This window comes from Drosophila yakuba, chromosome 3R (assembly GCF_016746365.2).
Source record: "Drosophila yakuba strain Tai18E2 chromosome 3R, Prin_Dyak_Tai18E2_2.1, whole genome shotgun sequence".
Taxonomy (NCBI): domain Eukaryota; kingdom Metazoa; phylum Arthropoda; class Insecta; order Diptera; family Drosophilidae; genus Drosophila; species Drosophila yakuba.
In genome coordinates this window covers 16,462,537-16,478,995 of record NC_052530.2, presented here as the reverse complement: position 1 = coordinate 16,478,995, position 16,459 = coordinate 16,462,537, and the positions used below count along the sequence as shown (strand labels likewise).

The following is a 16,459-nucleotide window of genomic DNA, read 5'->3' as shown; positions in this document are numbered from 1 at the left end:
CCCAAATAACTCAGACTCGGTAGCCGTCGATGCAACAGCTCCCAGGAACCCAGCGACCCCGCGGCCCCCTCCCCAAGCCCCCCTAAGCACCCCGCAGCAGCCAAAGCCTGATCAGGAGATCCGAGTCGTACCCAACCCGAGTGCAGCCACACAATCAATCAATGCAATCTCTGTTATCATGAATAATTTCCTAGCGGGCAAATGCACAGCAGCAAGCGCAGCAGCGGCAATTGCAGCGGCAGAGCCAGAAAACCCTTTTGGCCAAAAAAAGGGGCAAAACAAACCATTTTCCTGCACACTTTGAGCCCTTTTCCATATATTATCAGCTTCTTGCGATTTAATTACCCAGGCCATGGAAAACAGCAGCAATAACAGCAACAATGAGAGCGGCAGCAACAGCTACAACGGCTACAACAGCAGCAACCAGTGAAATTAACCCTCTGAGATAAACGCATAATTCCGTGTGCAAAAATCTGCAAGACAATTCATAAACATAACCTACACGAAAAGCCCGTCTCTGAAGTGGCCGTGTGTGTGCGAGCCTTATCGATCGTGGTCAAGAGCAGCGGCAAGCGACCCGAACCCAAACCATGTCCAGTCCCAATCCAAGTTGGAAGCCCTCGGGGCGCTCTCAGCAATTTTCATTGCTCCAGCTTTAGCTCTGGCAACAGCAACTTCGACATTTACACAGGGAAAAATATCTTTTTTTTGGCTTTACAAACTGATTGTCATAAGTCTAAGCAATGATTTGCTAGAATATTTTGATAACCACATTTGCATAAGGAAGGCGTGCTGTTTTAATCCCAATTCAGTGTGTTCTCGTAAGTAAAAACAATAGTTTCTGCCGGTGCACAGCTGCAGCTCGAACTCTCCGCTGCGATCGTTGTCGCGATCTGTTGGCCCGGTCGTCCTCCGACTTGCTCTGATTCTGCGCCCAACAACAATGTGGTGGTGCGGACCGCTTGCATTCGCTGCTGGCGTCGCAGTTGCCGCTTACGTCGCTGCGGCCTTAGCTATTTAAAAACACTGCATTCCTGCGCCGCAGTCATTCAAGAAGAAGTTAAGAGCTGGGCTGGCTTAAACGCAGCAAGACGAGAGCGGACCAAAACTGAGCTGCCGCAGCCGCAGCCGAAGTCGAGCGCTGAACTTGTTTCATGCTACTTGGGCTTAGTGTGTGCCCGATCGATCCCCTATGCCGAGCCCCGCACCTTTTTGCCTCTTAAATGCTGTAATAAGCCAACAACAGCGGCCAGAAAACATGTTTATGAAAAGAAAGAAATTCCATTGCAAACAAAGGAGGGAGCGCGAGGGCAAGAGGCGTGCGCTGCGCATGCACGCCTGTAATCCAGCTCACACATACACAGACCCACTCAACCATACTCTTAAGCCTCTTTTTTTCAATTTTCAGCCTGGAATCTTGAGGGGCTCTCTTCTTGTATGCCAGTTAAGCCCACAGGCACGTTTAGTTATGCCGTGGTGGAAATATATTTGCGAGCTCAGCAGCAGAACAACAAAAACGGAAAAGTAGCACAACATGTTCAACAGGCGTTGCTTTACAAGGGGGCGGTGAGAGCGGGCCAGGAGTTTGGGAACACGGTGAAATAGTTCGAATAGGTGGTGAATTGAGATTTCCTAATAAATATTAATATTATTTAATAAATGTATTACTTGAAAACGGATTCAAATATGGGTTATATACTCAAACAAAACAAATTAAATATCCCTTTGGAAATAAATTTTAATTGAATTAAATTTATGAAGAAATTTTATCCGAAATATATTCATATTTTCGTGTTTATTAATTTAAAACCTGATCACGCTTTTAGGTATGCAACACATAAAAATTAAAAAGAGTTCATTCAAGTAATGCTTTCTTGGTTCTTTATTATCTATTTTGAATTCGAGGATGTAGTTTTCCAACTTTTAAATTCAACAAGTTCGTTGCCTAAGTCTTTTGTTTCGCCTGGCAATGCCCACCTCCCACTACCTGTGGTGTGTTTCCGCCTCGTCCAAGAGAGAACGCCGCTCTCTTCGCTGCTGCCGTAGTTGTCGATCGATGGCCAACACTCTGTAGTCTCTGCGCTGCGACTCGGACTCAGTTGCCATTTACCTGTCGACGGAGACGGATCCAGGTGCCCGCGTGTCCCGGTGTCGTAGAAGCGGATCAAACGGTCTCAAGGCGCCGCTCTGCGTTGCGTGCCTACGTGTCCTACGGGTGTGTGTGTGTGCATGTGTGTACGAGAGTCTGCGCTAGTGTTGGTGCCGTGAGTCAGTGAGCGCAAAAAAGATAACACAAAGAGCCATAGTGAAAGATCGAAACGCACACACTCTCACGCGACCTGCAATGAAAATAAAGTAGAGAAAAGAGTGCGCTAGTGTGTGCGAGTGTGCGAGTGGAATAACAGAGAAAATAAATGGAAATTAAATGAAGCTGCAAAAACTGCCAAATAAACAAAGTGCTATGCGATGCATAAATGAGAACCCAAACGGAGTTACCTGTATAATCATCAAGGTAGAACGGGCGATCACAACTTATTAAATTGCAATTCGAGGTTCAGGTTTTCAGGCCCTCTCTTTCGCTCTTCCTCTCGCTGTCACTCTCTTCGTTTCTGTATGGCTTCGTTAAGCATACGAGTATATTCCATAGTTTTCTTTATTAATATTGCACGATCGTAAAATTGTAATGGAATTATTCGTACGCCCATTCCCTGTGACACCTCGCGCAAGAGGAAAACTCTCGACCCCAAACCGAAACCAAAACCAAAACCCAAACCAGTTGCAAAAGTTGTCACATTAAAATCACACCTTTGGAGATATATATTTATTGTTGTTGCTGCACCACTTTGGCATATAACTCGTTCGCGATACAACCACCGATGCAGATGCAGATGCGGATGGTGCTGGAGCTGGAGCTGGAGATACACCCTCTCCGCGAGGTGGTTGCATGCAAATTATACACGTAGAGGAAGTCGGGATCTCTCGACTGGTCATTAACTCAACTAGGAGTTGCTGCAACGGATATGTTTATGGCCAACTGATTGAATTTCATCCTCACACAAACGCATACCCGCGGCAATTATACGCCGAACGACTTTCCTTTTTCCCCCGCGAAAATAACTATATTCATATTTTTCCTGGAACTCCGCCATGCCCAGATAGACAGATACATAGAGAATTCTACCCAGCGTTGGGAGTTCGCAGCTATGGCACACGTGTTGGCCAAATGTTTTCGGCTCTTCACATCATTAGCAAAGTGCCCGAGGGTTTGCCCCTGTAGTTCGGTTAGCTGGAAACCATATATGTATATGCTTTATACCCAACAGAAACCAACCGAAACCGAAACAAGCAGACGAATTTATTATGTCTGACTTCTCCCTTGTAATTTTAGCATGTTAAATGATTACAAATTGGACATTTGATATCACAACATTTTGGCATTTGTGTCGGGCTCGCACTTTCCCAGCCAGCGGCGATTCGAATCGAAAGCGGGCAAAGATCGCCCGCTTACTCGCGCATTTACCAGCAATTTCAAATATTTCCTACAAAAATGTCAACATATGCGCTGCGCAATGACAGCCCAGCCAGCTAGCCACTTGGCCACTTTGAGAGCCAATGCAATCCACAATCCAGAGGTCCAACAATCCAACAGTCCAACAGTCCAGCATTCAGCCATGGCCCGCAGCCCCAATCAAAGCCAAAAAGCTTTCAAGCCAAAAGGCTGCCGCCATCGCAGTTGCCGACATGGAAAAGCCACTCGCCGATTTCATGAGATTTTCAACAGTTTCTTTTTTATATTTATTATTTTTTTATATTTCGAACTGCCTTGGCGGGGATCCATCAACTACTTGGGGAGTTTTGGAATTTTACTGTAGCTTTCCAATATTATACTCACTAAAATTCAATTACCATTTTTCCTTACATTATTCTTAGATCAAATCTTCGACTTTTCATTTACATTATCTGGTTTGGGTTTTTTGTTTAGATTGAGTTTCTCAAAAATATAAATAAAAATATATTTACAGATTTGTTTAAACCAAATTATATTTATTGGTTAGTAAAATATTAGTGGAAATGTAGTGCATTTTCCGTATGAATAGTTGAATCCTTAAGCCTCTAATCTAAAGAGCACTTCCAGTTCGGTGCTTTCCTCCGGCTAATCGACTTTCCTTTCTTGTCCGCAACTTTTATTGTATGTCTCCCTGCGCTGTGTGAGTGCGGGTATTTATGTGTCTGTTTGTATGATTTCATAGCTCTTGCAACAGTGCAATCAGCAAATACTAAAATGCAATGCGACGTATTTTTTATTATTTATTTTTCCTTTATTTTCATTTTTCTTGGCGTTTTCTTTTTGCTGTTGTTTTTTTTTGTTTTGTTGTCTTGAAAGCCAAAGCTTGCCGCGAATCGTGGCCAAGAGAGCTCGGTGGTCGAAGTTGCAGTCTCTCACGCCACAAGCGACAGTTTTGTATTAGAAACGGCAACTTGTAGCTGCAGCTAGTTACGAGCTTGACGATTGCCTGGTGGTGGAGAGGGCGACGGCGCAGGTGCGCAGGGGGAGGCTGGAGCTGGAGCTGAAGCTGGAATGTTGTTTCTACTTGCTAGTTGGCCATGTTGCCGAGTGACTGACATAGTTGCTGCCTCAATTGTTGCTGTTGCTGTTGCTGTTGCCGTTGCCGTTGTCGCAGGGCATTGCGGGCTGAACTTTAAAATGAAATTTGTTAAACAATTTATGTGTAGCATATTAGATGGCGGAAAGAGGCAGATAGAGCAGATAGATCTATGCGGGCGTCTTTTGGCTTAGACTTGGGCTTTTGGCCATGCGGGCCACCACACACACACAGATATAACCTGTTTCGCTCTCCTTCTCGACGGATTCCGATTTCCGAATGAAAAGTGGCCAAGAGTCGGGGACAAAACGGTGCTTTTCTCTTGCACTTATCACTTGATCATGGCCATCTCTCTCTCTGTCTTTCTCTCTCTGTCTTTCTCTCTCTTTCTCTCTTTAATGAAGTGTAATTTGAAAAATTGCGCGCGGCAAATTGTTGGCTTCTTGTTAGAGAGACCTCGTTGTCTTGTGCAGAATTTCAAATATTTTGTCTTAATTAAAATTATCCGATCTCTGTCTTCGTTTAGCAGCCGTCTAGCAGCGAAAAGTCGGGCAATGCTTTTAGATAAATTAACTCTGACATTTGGTCCGTCAAGCATTTGTCGCTTTTTTGCATTTGCCCGACATTTTTATTGGTCTTTGACTTGGCCTGGATTTATGTGCTTCGAATTCGGGGATCTCGGTGGTGGGGATCTTGGATCTGTGGATCTGGGTATCTGGGGATTAGCCGTGGTGCCATCATTCACGTCCGCAATTGTGCTGGCCCCGTCAAAGTCAGCGCTGCCCCTGGAACAGCATGTAATTTGCAATGAGCTCGCCTTGTTTCTGGGTCTCATTTTGTGATTTATTTTGCCCGGGCTGGCTGTTTAATTTCAGCTTAAGGCACAGTCACTGCCAAAAGTTATTTTCGGGGCTGTGGCGCAGAACAAAAGACTCAGGCAACGAACTGGTTCGCCTGGAATTTGAATTATGCTCGAGTCGGGGATGAGAAGCTGGCCAAGAATCTGCCTTTGATTGATGACAGTCTCAATGTTTCAATCGCCGCGACTGCGTCTTCACGGTTGTTATTGTCTTCACGGTTCATTATATAAGATTCGGTTTAATTAGTTCGACTGAAATCTGCGCGTTCTTCCTTAATGGCTCGGGTGAAATTTTTAGTTACAGATAATGACGAAAGAAATGGCACAAAACCATTAACGAAATTTCAGAAAAACTTCAAAAGCAGGTCCCATTTTAATGGATAGCGCGTAGACGTCAAGAAATCAATTTATATATTAAACATTTTTTACACTATCAGATCAATCAGCGCTGAACAAAAAATGAGCGATGGCCAAGTGGAAATTCAAACGAGTTTTTCCACAGTCACTGAGCAGCTTCCTGAGAAAGTTTTTTGCCTAGGTAATTGAGATTGCAAAATCTACAAATTGATACAAAATTCCAATAATTTACAGTTAGCGGGGAAGAAGCACTATATCCGCCGATATCGCATAGCTCGAAAGCAAGTCGAATGCTCTAATTATTTTCGCTACGACCACATTGAATCTTCATTCGTTCCATTCAATACTTTCTACCAGATCAATCTCTTTCTCCAGATTCCCATCTACAGCCTATTGAGCTGGAACCTTGATAATGAGTGCCTATTTATACATGCATAGGCAAAAATATGGCCCATTCCAAAATGCCGCCCATACATATTTAATAATACGAGCACATTCTCCCCTCTTTCTCGTGGCGAAACATTTCAAATTCTTTGTGAACTGTGTCAACTTTCAATTCTTTTCATCGCATATTTGCATAGAGACAACAGCAACACGAGAAGCCACGGAATTCGGGTTCATTTAACTTAACTGAACGGTTAACCGAGTTCAGCTATTGTTGCGGCAAATTAAATGTGTTGAAATAAATATTTAAGCAACGCCTAATTGCCACAAAATGGCAGTAAATAAATAAATTTCGGAGTTCTTAAAGGTAGTAAGTGGGTAAGCCAGTTTCAGAATGATGTTAAGTCCGCATAATGGGATATTTAATTACCTTATGAATACAAATAATGTTTAATACAAAACGAACGGTAAGCATTTAATAGGGTATTTAGATTGCGGCTGTCGTTTGGCTCATTAATTCGTCTATAAAAGCTGTTTAATATTCGTACCTTGTGCATTTATCAACTTACAACTCAGTCACACATCAAAAATGCTATTAAAATGGCTATATCTCGGTCTGATCTTGATAGTTATTACACGTCAAATGAGCAGTTGTAAGTACATGTCCGAAATATATTTAAGACACGTTGAAGTAATCAAATTCTGTTTAGATAGAGCTCTATGTCTTTTGCCTAAAAGTTCTGGAAAAGGAACGTTTTGGAAAACTCGCTGGTACTACGAAAGAAATAGGAGAGCCTGTCGGAAATTTAGGTTCTACGGAAAACGTAGCAGTGGAAATGGAAATGCAAATAACTTTGCCACCTGGTGGCAATGCAAACAAAATTGTCTGTAAATTAATACCCGGCAGCATTACAAATTTAAACTATATTTAAGCTATGTATTCATTAGCCGTGTTTTTCATTTGTATTGAGGTTTTACATTTCACACTAACTGTATATTTCGTTCACACCTGTTTTTGTTTATTTTTTACAAATGCTTAAAAAGGAGAATAAAAAGTGAATAATATACACTGCCCCAATATTTGGTTATCATAGGCAATAATTAGACAAACAGTTATGTTTGTTGTATGCCACCTGATTTAATATTGCTCTCTAGCTCGAAAACAATTGCTGGTGGCATAAAAGTCGTCGATAGCTATTTATTGTTTTTAGTTTCTTTTAATTTCTTCACCATGCTGTTCAAGATATTGTGGCTCCCCGTTCTTTTGGTGCTCTGTCTACAGCAGAGTCTTTCGAGTAAGTGTGGATAACCCTCAAATATGGTATTGTGAAGAAGTAACTATTAAACTCATCTGCCATGCGATTTAAGTCAAACCCAGATGCCTTAAGCCACTGGATGTGGGCAAAGGTAAGGCGTATCTGCGCAATTGGTTCTACAACTCCACATCGCAGCGGTGCCAAAGGTTCATCTTCTATGGTGGTGAGCGGAATGGCAACAACTTCAATAGCCAAGCTCTTTGTCGCAAAATTTGCCTAGCCTAAGTGTCTGCCAATTAATTTGAACTCCACTGGTGTTTGAAAGGAACAACGATTTGAATCGAACAATACCTAATAAATGAGACTTACGAGTAAATAAGTTAAGGCAAGTCGAGCTAATTGCATTTTGTGTGAAATCGCTGAGAAAATCAAGTTGATGCTGCGCCCATTTTTGCTGGCAAGAAGTATTTCATATAATTTTAGCGCATATATTGTTATTCTTGTTTTTTGTAAAACTTGTCAGCGCCACCCACTTTCTAGGCAGCGCCGGCTATTTCCACAGTGGGTGTCTATTTGCCCAGGAGGTGTTTGGCGGGTGCGCTGACAACCCAACTGCAGCAACAAAAGCAGCAGCACCATCAACGTTTTGCTAAATCAAAATTGACACTATGCAAAAAGCCAACCCACAGAGCGGCAATTGCTGGGGAAAACGGTAGCCGCACACACACAGCCACTCCGTGGAGCACATGGCTCTGGGCCAAGACTTGGGGCCAGGCGCTCAGCATGCCAAGCCATGGAGGCCAAAAGGTGCCCCCTGTCCGTGGCGCCAAGATGTGGCCGCTGTTGTTGCTGTTGCTGTTGCTTTTGCTGCTCGGCGTTAGATTTCAACCATGTGCAGACAACGGTCGCCACACACAAACGCTGGAAATAGCAGTTATTAGTTTGACACAGCGCACAGTGTGCCCGATGGGGTTTATAAATGGATTCGGGGGGAAATAAAGTAATCAGGGAGGTGATAAAACGGGCATTGCATATAATGAGAAGGAAGGAACAAGACTGCCCATCGAAACTCTACTCAGTTCAGTCAGTTAGGAAAAGTCTTAGCTGAAGGCCACTACTCGTACATTTATTTGAATTACACACTCTGAGGTGGTGCAGTTCCCAGTTTAATTGAATATCTAACTATCTTATTTTATCAATCGCCCCACTGTGCCGAAGTAGTCTTGCCATGTTCGAGTGCACCGTGGGCACCACGATGGCGACATTTGCTCATTAAGCATATTAAATAATTAGTACTTGTTGTTGTCATATTTTATGTGCTCGTTTGTGTGCTCGTTGAGCTCACTTGAAGAGGCTTGGCTCGGAGTCGGACAGGGAAATATGGACAAGCACGTAAAGATGGAGATAGGAACATAGACACAGATCGAGATAGATACAGATACAGTGCTGGACCAGTTTCCAATGGACGTCCGCCGATCGCTGGCCTTTGCTGGCTTTTTAATTTTTATTTCACCAATAAAACTTGCGAAATATATACGCGGCTTAATTGAGCAGCAATTGATTGAGCAACTTGACAGATACGAAGGTAATCCGGGATATAAATTTAATGTTGAGGACACCTAAGTGCAATGGTTATAAAAAGGCAAAAGATAATATTCATTTAGTCTAAATAAAATAAAGCGAAATTGCTTAACGCATCGTAAATTCTCAGTTAATAATAATTCTATAATAAATGTGAAACTAATCCGGATTATTAATATATATTTACTGTTACATTAGGTTTTATTTGTATAAAATGTAGATAAATGTACAAATTCAGGGTAAATGATATATTTATAGAAAAACTTTCTCCTAATCTTTCTTAGGCCAGGCTTAAATCCTAATCTGAGTTCCAAGTGTTGGAAGACAAGAACTTTACAAGCTTCGTGCGTTGTTTACAACACTTAATGCGTTACTAATGATATTTTAGGCCCTTCAGTCCAAAGACAAAGCGTAAAACAAACAAAATGAATTACATTTGCATGTAAATTTATGCAAATTCCATGCTGTGTTGCCCAATGAACCATTTGACACTTTTGTCCACACACCGAGCGTGCTTTATTAATTATTTATTGTCCAACTATTGTGAATTATGGCAATGGCTGGCCATGGTCTAGGAAAAAATCGACTGCCTCTCCTCGAGTGGATTGAATTGGGCTTGAGTGGAGCAGAGTGAAGTGATCTCTGGAGCATGGAGCTAGTGGCTTGGTGCTTGGAGCTTGGAGCATTTTCCTTTCTTTCTTCGGGGATTTTCGTTTGGGCCTTCGAACCAGTTGAGCGACATTCCATATGAGGCATACGCGACAGGCGGCGGCTCCACTTCACTTCACCTCGGATTCAGATTTAGATTCTCAGCTCTGCTCTCGGCTGGGGTTTGAATTTTGGTTTTGGTTTTGGCTTCGGTTACGGAGATGCTAAGATTAATCAGCTGCCATAAGCCAAATGACAAGTCATATTTCCGTGGCTCCAGCAAATGTGCTAGAGCGCCGCGTTATTATTATTGCCATCCTATTTGTGTTTATTTATGGCGTGGCCACAAAATGATACAACACAAAAATAAGAAATCGAAATTAATTTCAAATTTGATTACAATAAAAATAGAGCCGGGCGCGGAGCTCCACTTGTGAGTAGCTTGTGATTTACTCGTCCCAAAAGTATGCCACCCCAGCCCCTTTTTCCGTAGGTGTGTCCCGTAAACAAAAAAACGCTGCCCCACCCAGAAATGCCACGAAAATTTGAAGTAAATTTATAGTTTTCTATTAGGAGATAGCACAGATGGGCGAGTAAATTATGCAAAGCCCCTAGCCGCAGAACGGTTATGGCTTCTGCCCAAATCTCTGGTTCCTGTTCCCAACTTGCCGAATTGGGTTACTTTCGGCTTAATTTAAGGTCTTAAGGTTAGGCCAAATTGCGGATGGCCACAAGCCAGCCCACGCCTCCGCAGCCTCTGCAGCCTCTTCCTCATCCAAATACACAGGTCTCCATACCCCAAACCCCCTTCCCCTGCCGCTGCCCCAACAAACTGGTTCCGGACCAACAACAATGAATGGAGCTTGGAGCGCGACTGAATGGAAATGACAGCATACGTGTGGCCAAATAAAAGATATACCCGTTGTTCACATATAAAGCTAAGCAATGATTTTTGTTCGGAGCGTGGGCGATCCCCTTATTAATTGTGAAAATATATACGTGCGCAGAACGATTTGTTTGCCGACAACCGATAATTCCAGCAATCCCCAACTCACCCACAAGAGTCGATTTGGCTGGATTTAAAGGGTCAACTGCAGCAAAGTTTTGGAGGAGTGGTGGGCACAGAAATGTATACATACATATATATATTTTATGACTCCCAGTTATGCCTCACCATCGCTGCTTTTTTCTCCAATAATTGCGAATGGCATGCAGACCCACAAATGACTACCCACACACAAATCCAAGTCGCCAGGCATTCCGTGTTCACCATTGCCATCGCAGATTTGAATTCCATTTGCCGTCTGGCACACATATTGTCTTGATTGGATGGAGTCTTTGGAATAAAATGATTATAAATCAATGGGAAATAATCAAGCATCTGCTTGCAGTCTTAAACGGTTTTTAAATTACTTAATCTTAGGATGATAATTATCCCCTAATGCTATTTCACTTTAAAGGTAGTTGCTTAGACTTACTCTTATGCAGCTTGAGTTTCCCATTTAAAACATTTTTTAACACTATTGAAGTATTCCTAATTTGTCTATTCGACCATTTTGCAGACCTTCGTGCCACTCTAGAGGCATCTAGCTGATAGACAAAGGATCCAATCCGGAGAGGAACCAACCATGTCGCACAAGACGAGCAACCGTCGCAGCAGCGACCTGGAGTGTCCACTTGCCTCATTGGGCCGCAACAGCAATGCGGTACGCGACCACTACCACCATCCGCATCCGCTGAGCTCCAGTCCGCTGGATCCACAGGCGTACAAGATGATGTCCCGCAAGTCATCCAATCCCGGCCTGGAGGTGGCCGAAGCGCTGGCCTCGCGCAGCTCCACGCCGCCCAGCGACCAGGCGGCGGCATCCTCGACGGCAGCAGCGGCAGCGGTGCTCCACATGGTGCAGCAAAAGGCGGCCACCTTCGAGCTGAGAGGTCGCCACTCGCGACCAGCCGAGCAGCAGACCAGCTATGCAGCCCATTCCACGGCTTCTGTGGGTAGGCATGCGAAGAAGTCGCCCGAACTACCAGCTCCGGCCTCGAGGAACGTGGCTCCCGTACCCCAGCCGAGGAACTTTCTAACACTGGAACATGTCCTGCAGTTCGGAGCCCAGCGGCCCAGTTGGATGCACGGCAACAGTGCGGACACAGAGGATTCGAGTGACAATAACGCGGGTGGCGGTGCAGCGGGAAGTGGCAGTGGTGGAGCTGGACCTGGAGCTGGAGGACGGAGACGTGCCCAAGGTGGCCGCTGCAGTGTGCCCACTGTACTCAGCAGCAATGGCAGCGGCAGCGGCGGCAATGGAGCCCAGTACCTGCTGGACAAGAAGATGGAGTCACTGTATCTGGGCAACGCCCTGAGAGCCCTTCCCTTGGGCGCCGAAGCGAGTCAGTTCCAAAACGAACGCTACTACCTGGAGGATTACAGCAGCGGCAGCGGGAACGAGCGACTGCCAGGTGGGTGGACCGTAATCCAAGTTCTGAAAAAATGTACTAACCCTTATTCGTCATATTCCCAGAACGCCTGCATCACCCGCGCACCTCCAGTCCCAGCGAGACGAGTGGTTCGGATCGCTACCTGCTGAACCGGAGCTCCAACTCCAACCACCTGCACTCCAAGGGCCAGAGCCTGTCGGACGGGCTGTGCAATCTGGGTCGCTTCTCGCCCAGCTTGGATCAGGGCTATGCCACACTGGTCTCACCCTCGCCCACTGGTCACCATTCGAGTGGCGGAGCAGGCAATGTGACCAATTCCACCACGGCCAGTGGAGCGGGGATCATGGCCAGCAGTACGCCAGCCACAACGCCGCGACGTGGAGCATCCAGCAATGGATTGGGAGGAGGACCAGCGCCTGGCACCGCCATTGGACCGCCGCCCTGGAATCGCAAAGGTCCCTTCCGCTGCGGTCCGCTCTTTGATCGCTTGCCCGACGAGGCCGTGGTCCGGATCTTCTCGTGGCTGGACAGCTGCGAGCTGTGCAACGTGGCGCGAGTATGCCGGAGATTCGAGCACCTCGCCTGGCGTCCCATCCTGTGGAAGGTGATTTCATTACGGGGCGAGCACTTGAATGGCGACAAGACGCTGAAGATGATCTTCCGCCAGCTGTGCGGCCAGAGCTGCAATGGCGCCTGTCCAGAGGTGGAGCGCGTCATGCTCGCCGATGGCTGCCGCATCTCGGACAAGGGTCTGCAGCTCCTCACGCGCCGCTGCCCCGAGTTGACCCACCTCCAGCTACAGACCTGCGTGGGCATCTCCAATCAGGCGCTGGTCGAGGCGCTGACCAAGTGCAGCAACCTGCAGCATCTGGATGTGACGGGTGAGTACGGATAGCTTATTGGATTTTGGATCTTTTAAGCCGAGATTTATCCAAATGATGTCTATTAAAAAGATAATCACTTGATAAAGGGATTAGTTTATTTGCATAATTAATTCTTAATTTTATTTTTTCTCAGGCTGCAGCCAGGTGAGCAGCATCAGTCCTAATCCCCACATGGAGCCACCGCGTCGCCTGCTGCTTCAGTATCTGGACCTCACGGACTGCATGGCCATCGATGACATGGGTCTGAAGATTGTGGTCAAGAACTGCCCCCAGCTGGTTTACCTTTACCTGCGGCGCTGCATACAAGTCACAGGTGAGCTGGAGTGGATTACGCTTATAAGAGCATACGAATAACATTGTTTCCTATATGAAATAGATGCGGGTCTCAAGTTCGTGCCCAGTTTTTGTGTTTCGCTCAAGGAGCTGAGTGTGTCCGACTGCCTGAACATCACGGACTTCGGATTGTATGAGTTGGCCAAGCTGGGAGCGGCGCTTCGCTACCTCTCCGTGGCCAAGTGCGAGCGGGTCTCGGATGCGGGCCTAAAGGTGATTGCCAGGCGGTGTTATAAGCTGCGCTATCTGAACGCTCGAGGATGTGAGGCCGTTAGCGATGACTCCATTACGGTCCTGGCGCGATCCTGTCCACGTCTGCGTGCTTTGGACATAGGGAAGTGCGATGTGAGCGACGCGGGTCTTCGAGCTCTGGCCGAGAGCTGTCCGAACTTGAAGAAGCTCAGCCTGCGCAGCTGCGACATGATCACGGACCGCGGGGTGCAGTGCATCGCTTACTATTGCCGCGGACTCCAGCAACTGAATATTCAGGACTGTCCCGTATCCATCGAGGGCTACCGGGCGGTCAAGAAGTACTGCAAGCGCTGCATCATCGAGCACACCAATCCGGGATTCTGTTAGGATGCCCCATAACTGGCGGGAGCCACCACAAAGCACAGAGGCAGGCCATATGAGCACAGACATAAAGGGAATTTATGGGCAAAGAATACTGTTGGAAAACAAAAAAGTGCCAGGCAAATGTTAGCACCAACCACAAGGACTTTTGGGATACAAGTCCTCGAGTTTTAGTTCAATGATGATCCACTCAAAAGGAAGGGAGCTCAGCAGAGAATCTCTTGGTTCGGATATTATTTATATAAAGAGCATATCTTAATCTTAAATCGTTCTCTGTAAACTTGCCACGACTTTGCCCGAGCTAAATAAGATTATTGTAAATTGTATATATGAAACCGACGCAGGGCAGGACTAGCGTAGCATAGAGCATGTTCATTAGACTATGTCTAAGTAGACTAATTCTTGGAGTAATAAATTATTTTCCCCACCAGAAATGGTTCGGTTCAGTGCTTAGTTTTTGTTTTCTTTGCCTTTCTTCCCAAACCCTCGAAAATGTTGGGTTTCAATTGCGGCACATGGTCAAGGATGTACGGTGGACGTACGTCCATCAGTTCCCGCGTGTATTGGGTTCCGTGCTTGGTTCTGCGCAGCCGATCCAATTCGATGGTGGCCTTTATGGACGACGGTTTCGAGCCCCGCGCTGAATCCACAAATGGAGTGATCTTTATGTTGGTGCAGTGTCCCCGCTCCAGATAGTTAATAGTAGCCATCAGGGAGCGTATATCAGCGATGACGGACGAGGTCTGAGCTTGGATTCCTTGCAGGGCTTTCAGATTGGCATTGATCATGGCCAGCCGCTTGTCCACGGGGGATAGAATCTGGGGATCGCAGCTCTTTCTTTGATGCGGAACTGTGTACTTGGTGAGCTGGTCTCCATTGGTCCTTGAAGGAGCAGGTATGTCCTGGCATGGCTTGGGCACCAACTGCTCCGACACTTCCATTAGACGCACCTGCTCCTCCAAGGTGCTCATGGGCAGCTTTCCTATTATGCGGCGCAGTTGCTTGTGCTTTTTGGGCGAGAGTAGGTGCTTGTTCTTCCTAAAGCGCTCCACTCTGCGGTGCAAGTTTTCCATCATCTTCATCCAAACGTCCATGCCCTTTCGCTCCTCCTCGATTTCATTCTGCAGTCGCACGCGCTTGGACCGAAAGTGCCGTAGTTGTCGCTGCAGCAGATGCACCCGATTCTGGTCATTTTGGTGCTCACGCACCAGTTGGTCGTAGGCCTTTTTCCAGTTGGGTTCTTGAGTCATTGGCTTAACTGGGAATTTTGAATTTTTGAATACGATAACGGACAAATGCAGTGATGCTATCGATAGCACAGTAGTCGTCTTAAAAACATTTGGCTTTTTCGTTTTTAAAAATATTTCGTTACTCAATAAAACCTATCGATAGCTACCGATGACAGCCGTGTACCATCACCACCCAATCAGCTGTTACACCTGCTTTTCGCCGCCTGCTAGTTTGTAAATATCTGGAGTAAATGCTAAAATTTACCTGGTAGCTAAATAAAATTATAAAAAACTATTTCAAATTACATTTTAAATGTTATGTACCCATTTTTTTAGAAAGACGCCTTTTAAATAATACGATTGGAACACTGAGAGCCAGTACGGTGTTGCGTAATTTAAGCGACACGTTTTTTGAGACCCCAAATTGAGCTGTACACATAGAGTGCCGGAGATTTACGTACGAAAAGCAGGGAGCACAAGAAACCGACGCCATGGCCAAGTATATCGCCCAGATTATCGTGTTGGGCGCCCAGGCAGTGGGAAGAGCCTTCACCAAGGCGCTGCGCCAGGAGATCGCCGCATCCCAAGAAGCGGCACGACGAGCTGGTGGCGGCAAGCAGGGCGACAAGAGCGCCGAGTCCAACCTGCGCACAGGTAGGTCTTGGTCACAGTTATCCTATCTACCTCAGTACTAATACTTATCCCTCCAGGCATGACGCTGGAGGAAGCCAAGCAGATCCTGAATATAGATGACCCCAAGAACGTTGACGCCATAATCAAGAACTACGAGCATCTGTTTCAAGTGAACGAACGCTCCAAAGGCGGCTCCTTCTATATCCAGTCAAAGGTTTTCCGGGCGAAAGAGCGGCTGGACCGTGAGATTAAGGCCCAGGAGCAGCCGAGGTCGTCGAAGACGGAAGCAGCGCAAGAGGCGGAGGAGGAGTCCCAAAGCAGAGCGCGGCAGCGGCGCTGAGTATCATTGTTGCCTCCAATCGAACTATTTAGCTGATAATTGATTTAAAAACTACGTGTTAAGTACAAAAACTAAAGTCTGTTGATGTAAATAGAGATTTACAAACAAGAAGTCAGCTGTAATCACTTTGTTAGCTAAAGCCCAGTGTACCGGGCATAAACATGTAATCGAATTCTTTTAGATTAACACGGACTTGCTCAGATGGTTAGGTATAAATATTTTACCCTTAAATAAAAGCTAACTAAAATTCGATAAACGCAATTAGCTAGTAGGGGTGTGAAAATAAAAATATTTTAAGCATCAGCAGAGTTCTTTACATTGATCTAGCTTTATTAAGCTCTA

The 16,459-nt window shown here is 45.7% G+C and overlaps 4 protein-coding genes and 1 long non-coding RNA gene across 5 annotated transcripts; 3 read left to right on the top strand and 2 right to left on the bottom strand.

Annotated features, from left to right (window-relative positions):
• The first annotated feature begins 2,090 nt into the window (after positions 1-2,090).
• LOC6537113 (F-box/LRR-repeat protein 7) lies at positions 2,091-14,364 on the top strand. Its single transcript, XM_002097638.3, has 5 exons — positions 2,091-2,512; positions 11,252-12,146; positions 12,209-13,006; positions 13,143-13,322; positions 13,386-14,364. The coding sequence occupies exons 2-5, from the start codon at positions 11,318-11,320 to the stop codon at positions 13,919-13,921; spliced, it is 2,343 nt and encodes a 780-aa protein (XP_002097674.1). The 5' UTR covers positions 2,091-2,512; positions 11,252-11,317; the 3' UTR covers positions 13,922-14,364.
• LOC120321883 lies at positions 5,869-6,925 on the bottom strand. Its single transcript, XR_005561614.2, has 2 exons — positions 6,053-6,925; positions 5,869-5,997 (listed from the first exon to the last, which is right to left on the bottom strand). It is a non-coding gene; the product is annotated as an uncharacterized LOC120321883 (long non-coding RNA).
• LOC6537114 (kappaPI-actitoxin-Avd3b) lies at positions 7,396-7,844 on the top strand. Its single transcript, XM_002097639.3, has 2 exons — positions 7,396-7,499; positions 7,573-7,844. The coding sequence occupies exons 1-2, from the start codon at positions 7,436-7,438 to the stop codon at positions 7,743-7,745; spliced, it is 237 nt and encodes a 78-aa protein (XP_002097675.3). The 5' UTR covers positions 7,396-7,435; the 3' UTR covers positions 7,746-7,844.
• Positions 14,278-15,180, bottom strand: LOC6537112. Its single transcript, XM_002097637.4, has one exon. It carries the CDS (start codon positions 15,163-15,165, stop codon positions 14,359-14,361), a length of 807 nt encoding a protein of 268 aa, XP_002097673.1. The 5' UTR covers positions 15,166-15,180; the 3' UTR covers positions 14,278-14,358.
• Positions 15,181-15,292: 112 nt separating this feature from the next.
• Positions 15,293-16,373, top strand: LOC6537111 (mitochondrial import inner membrane translocase subunit Tim16). The gene is made up of 3 exons (XM_015192659.2): positions 15,293-15,412; positions 15,481-15,798; positions 15,855-16,373. The coding sequence occupies exons 2-3, from the start codon at positions 15,636-15,638 to the stop codon at positions 16,115-16,117; spliced, it is 426 nt and encodes a 141-aa protein (XP_015048145.1). The 5' UTR covers positions 15,293-15,412; positions 15,481-15,635; the 3' UTR covers positions 16,118-16,373.
• The last annotated feature ends 86 nt before the right edge of the window (positions 16,374-16,459 follow it).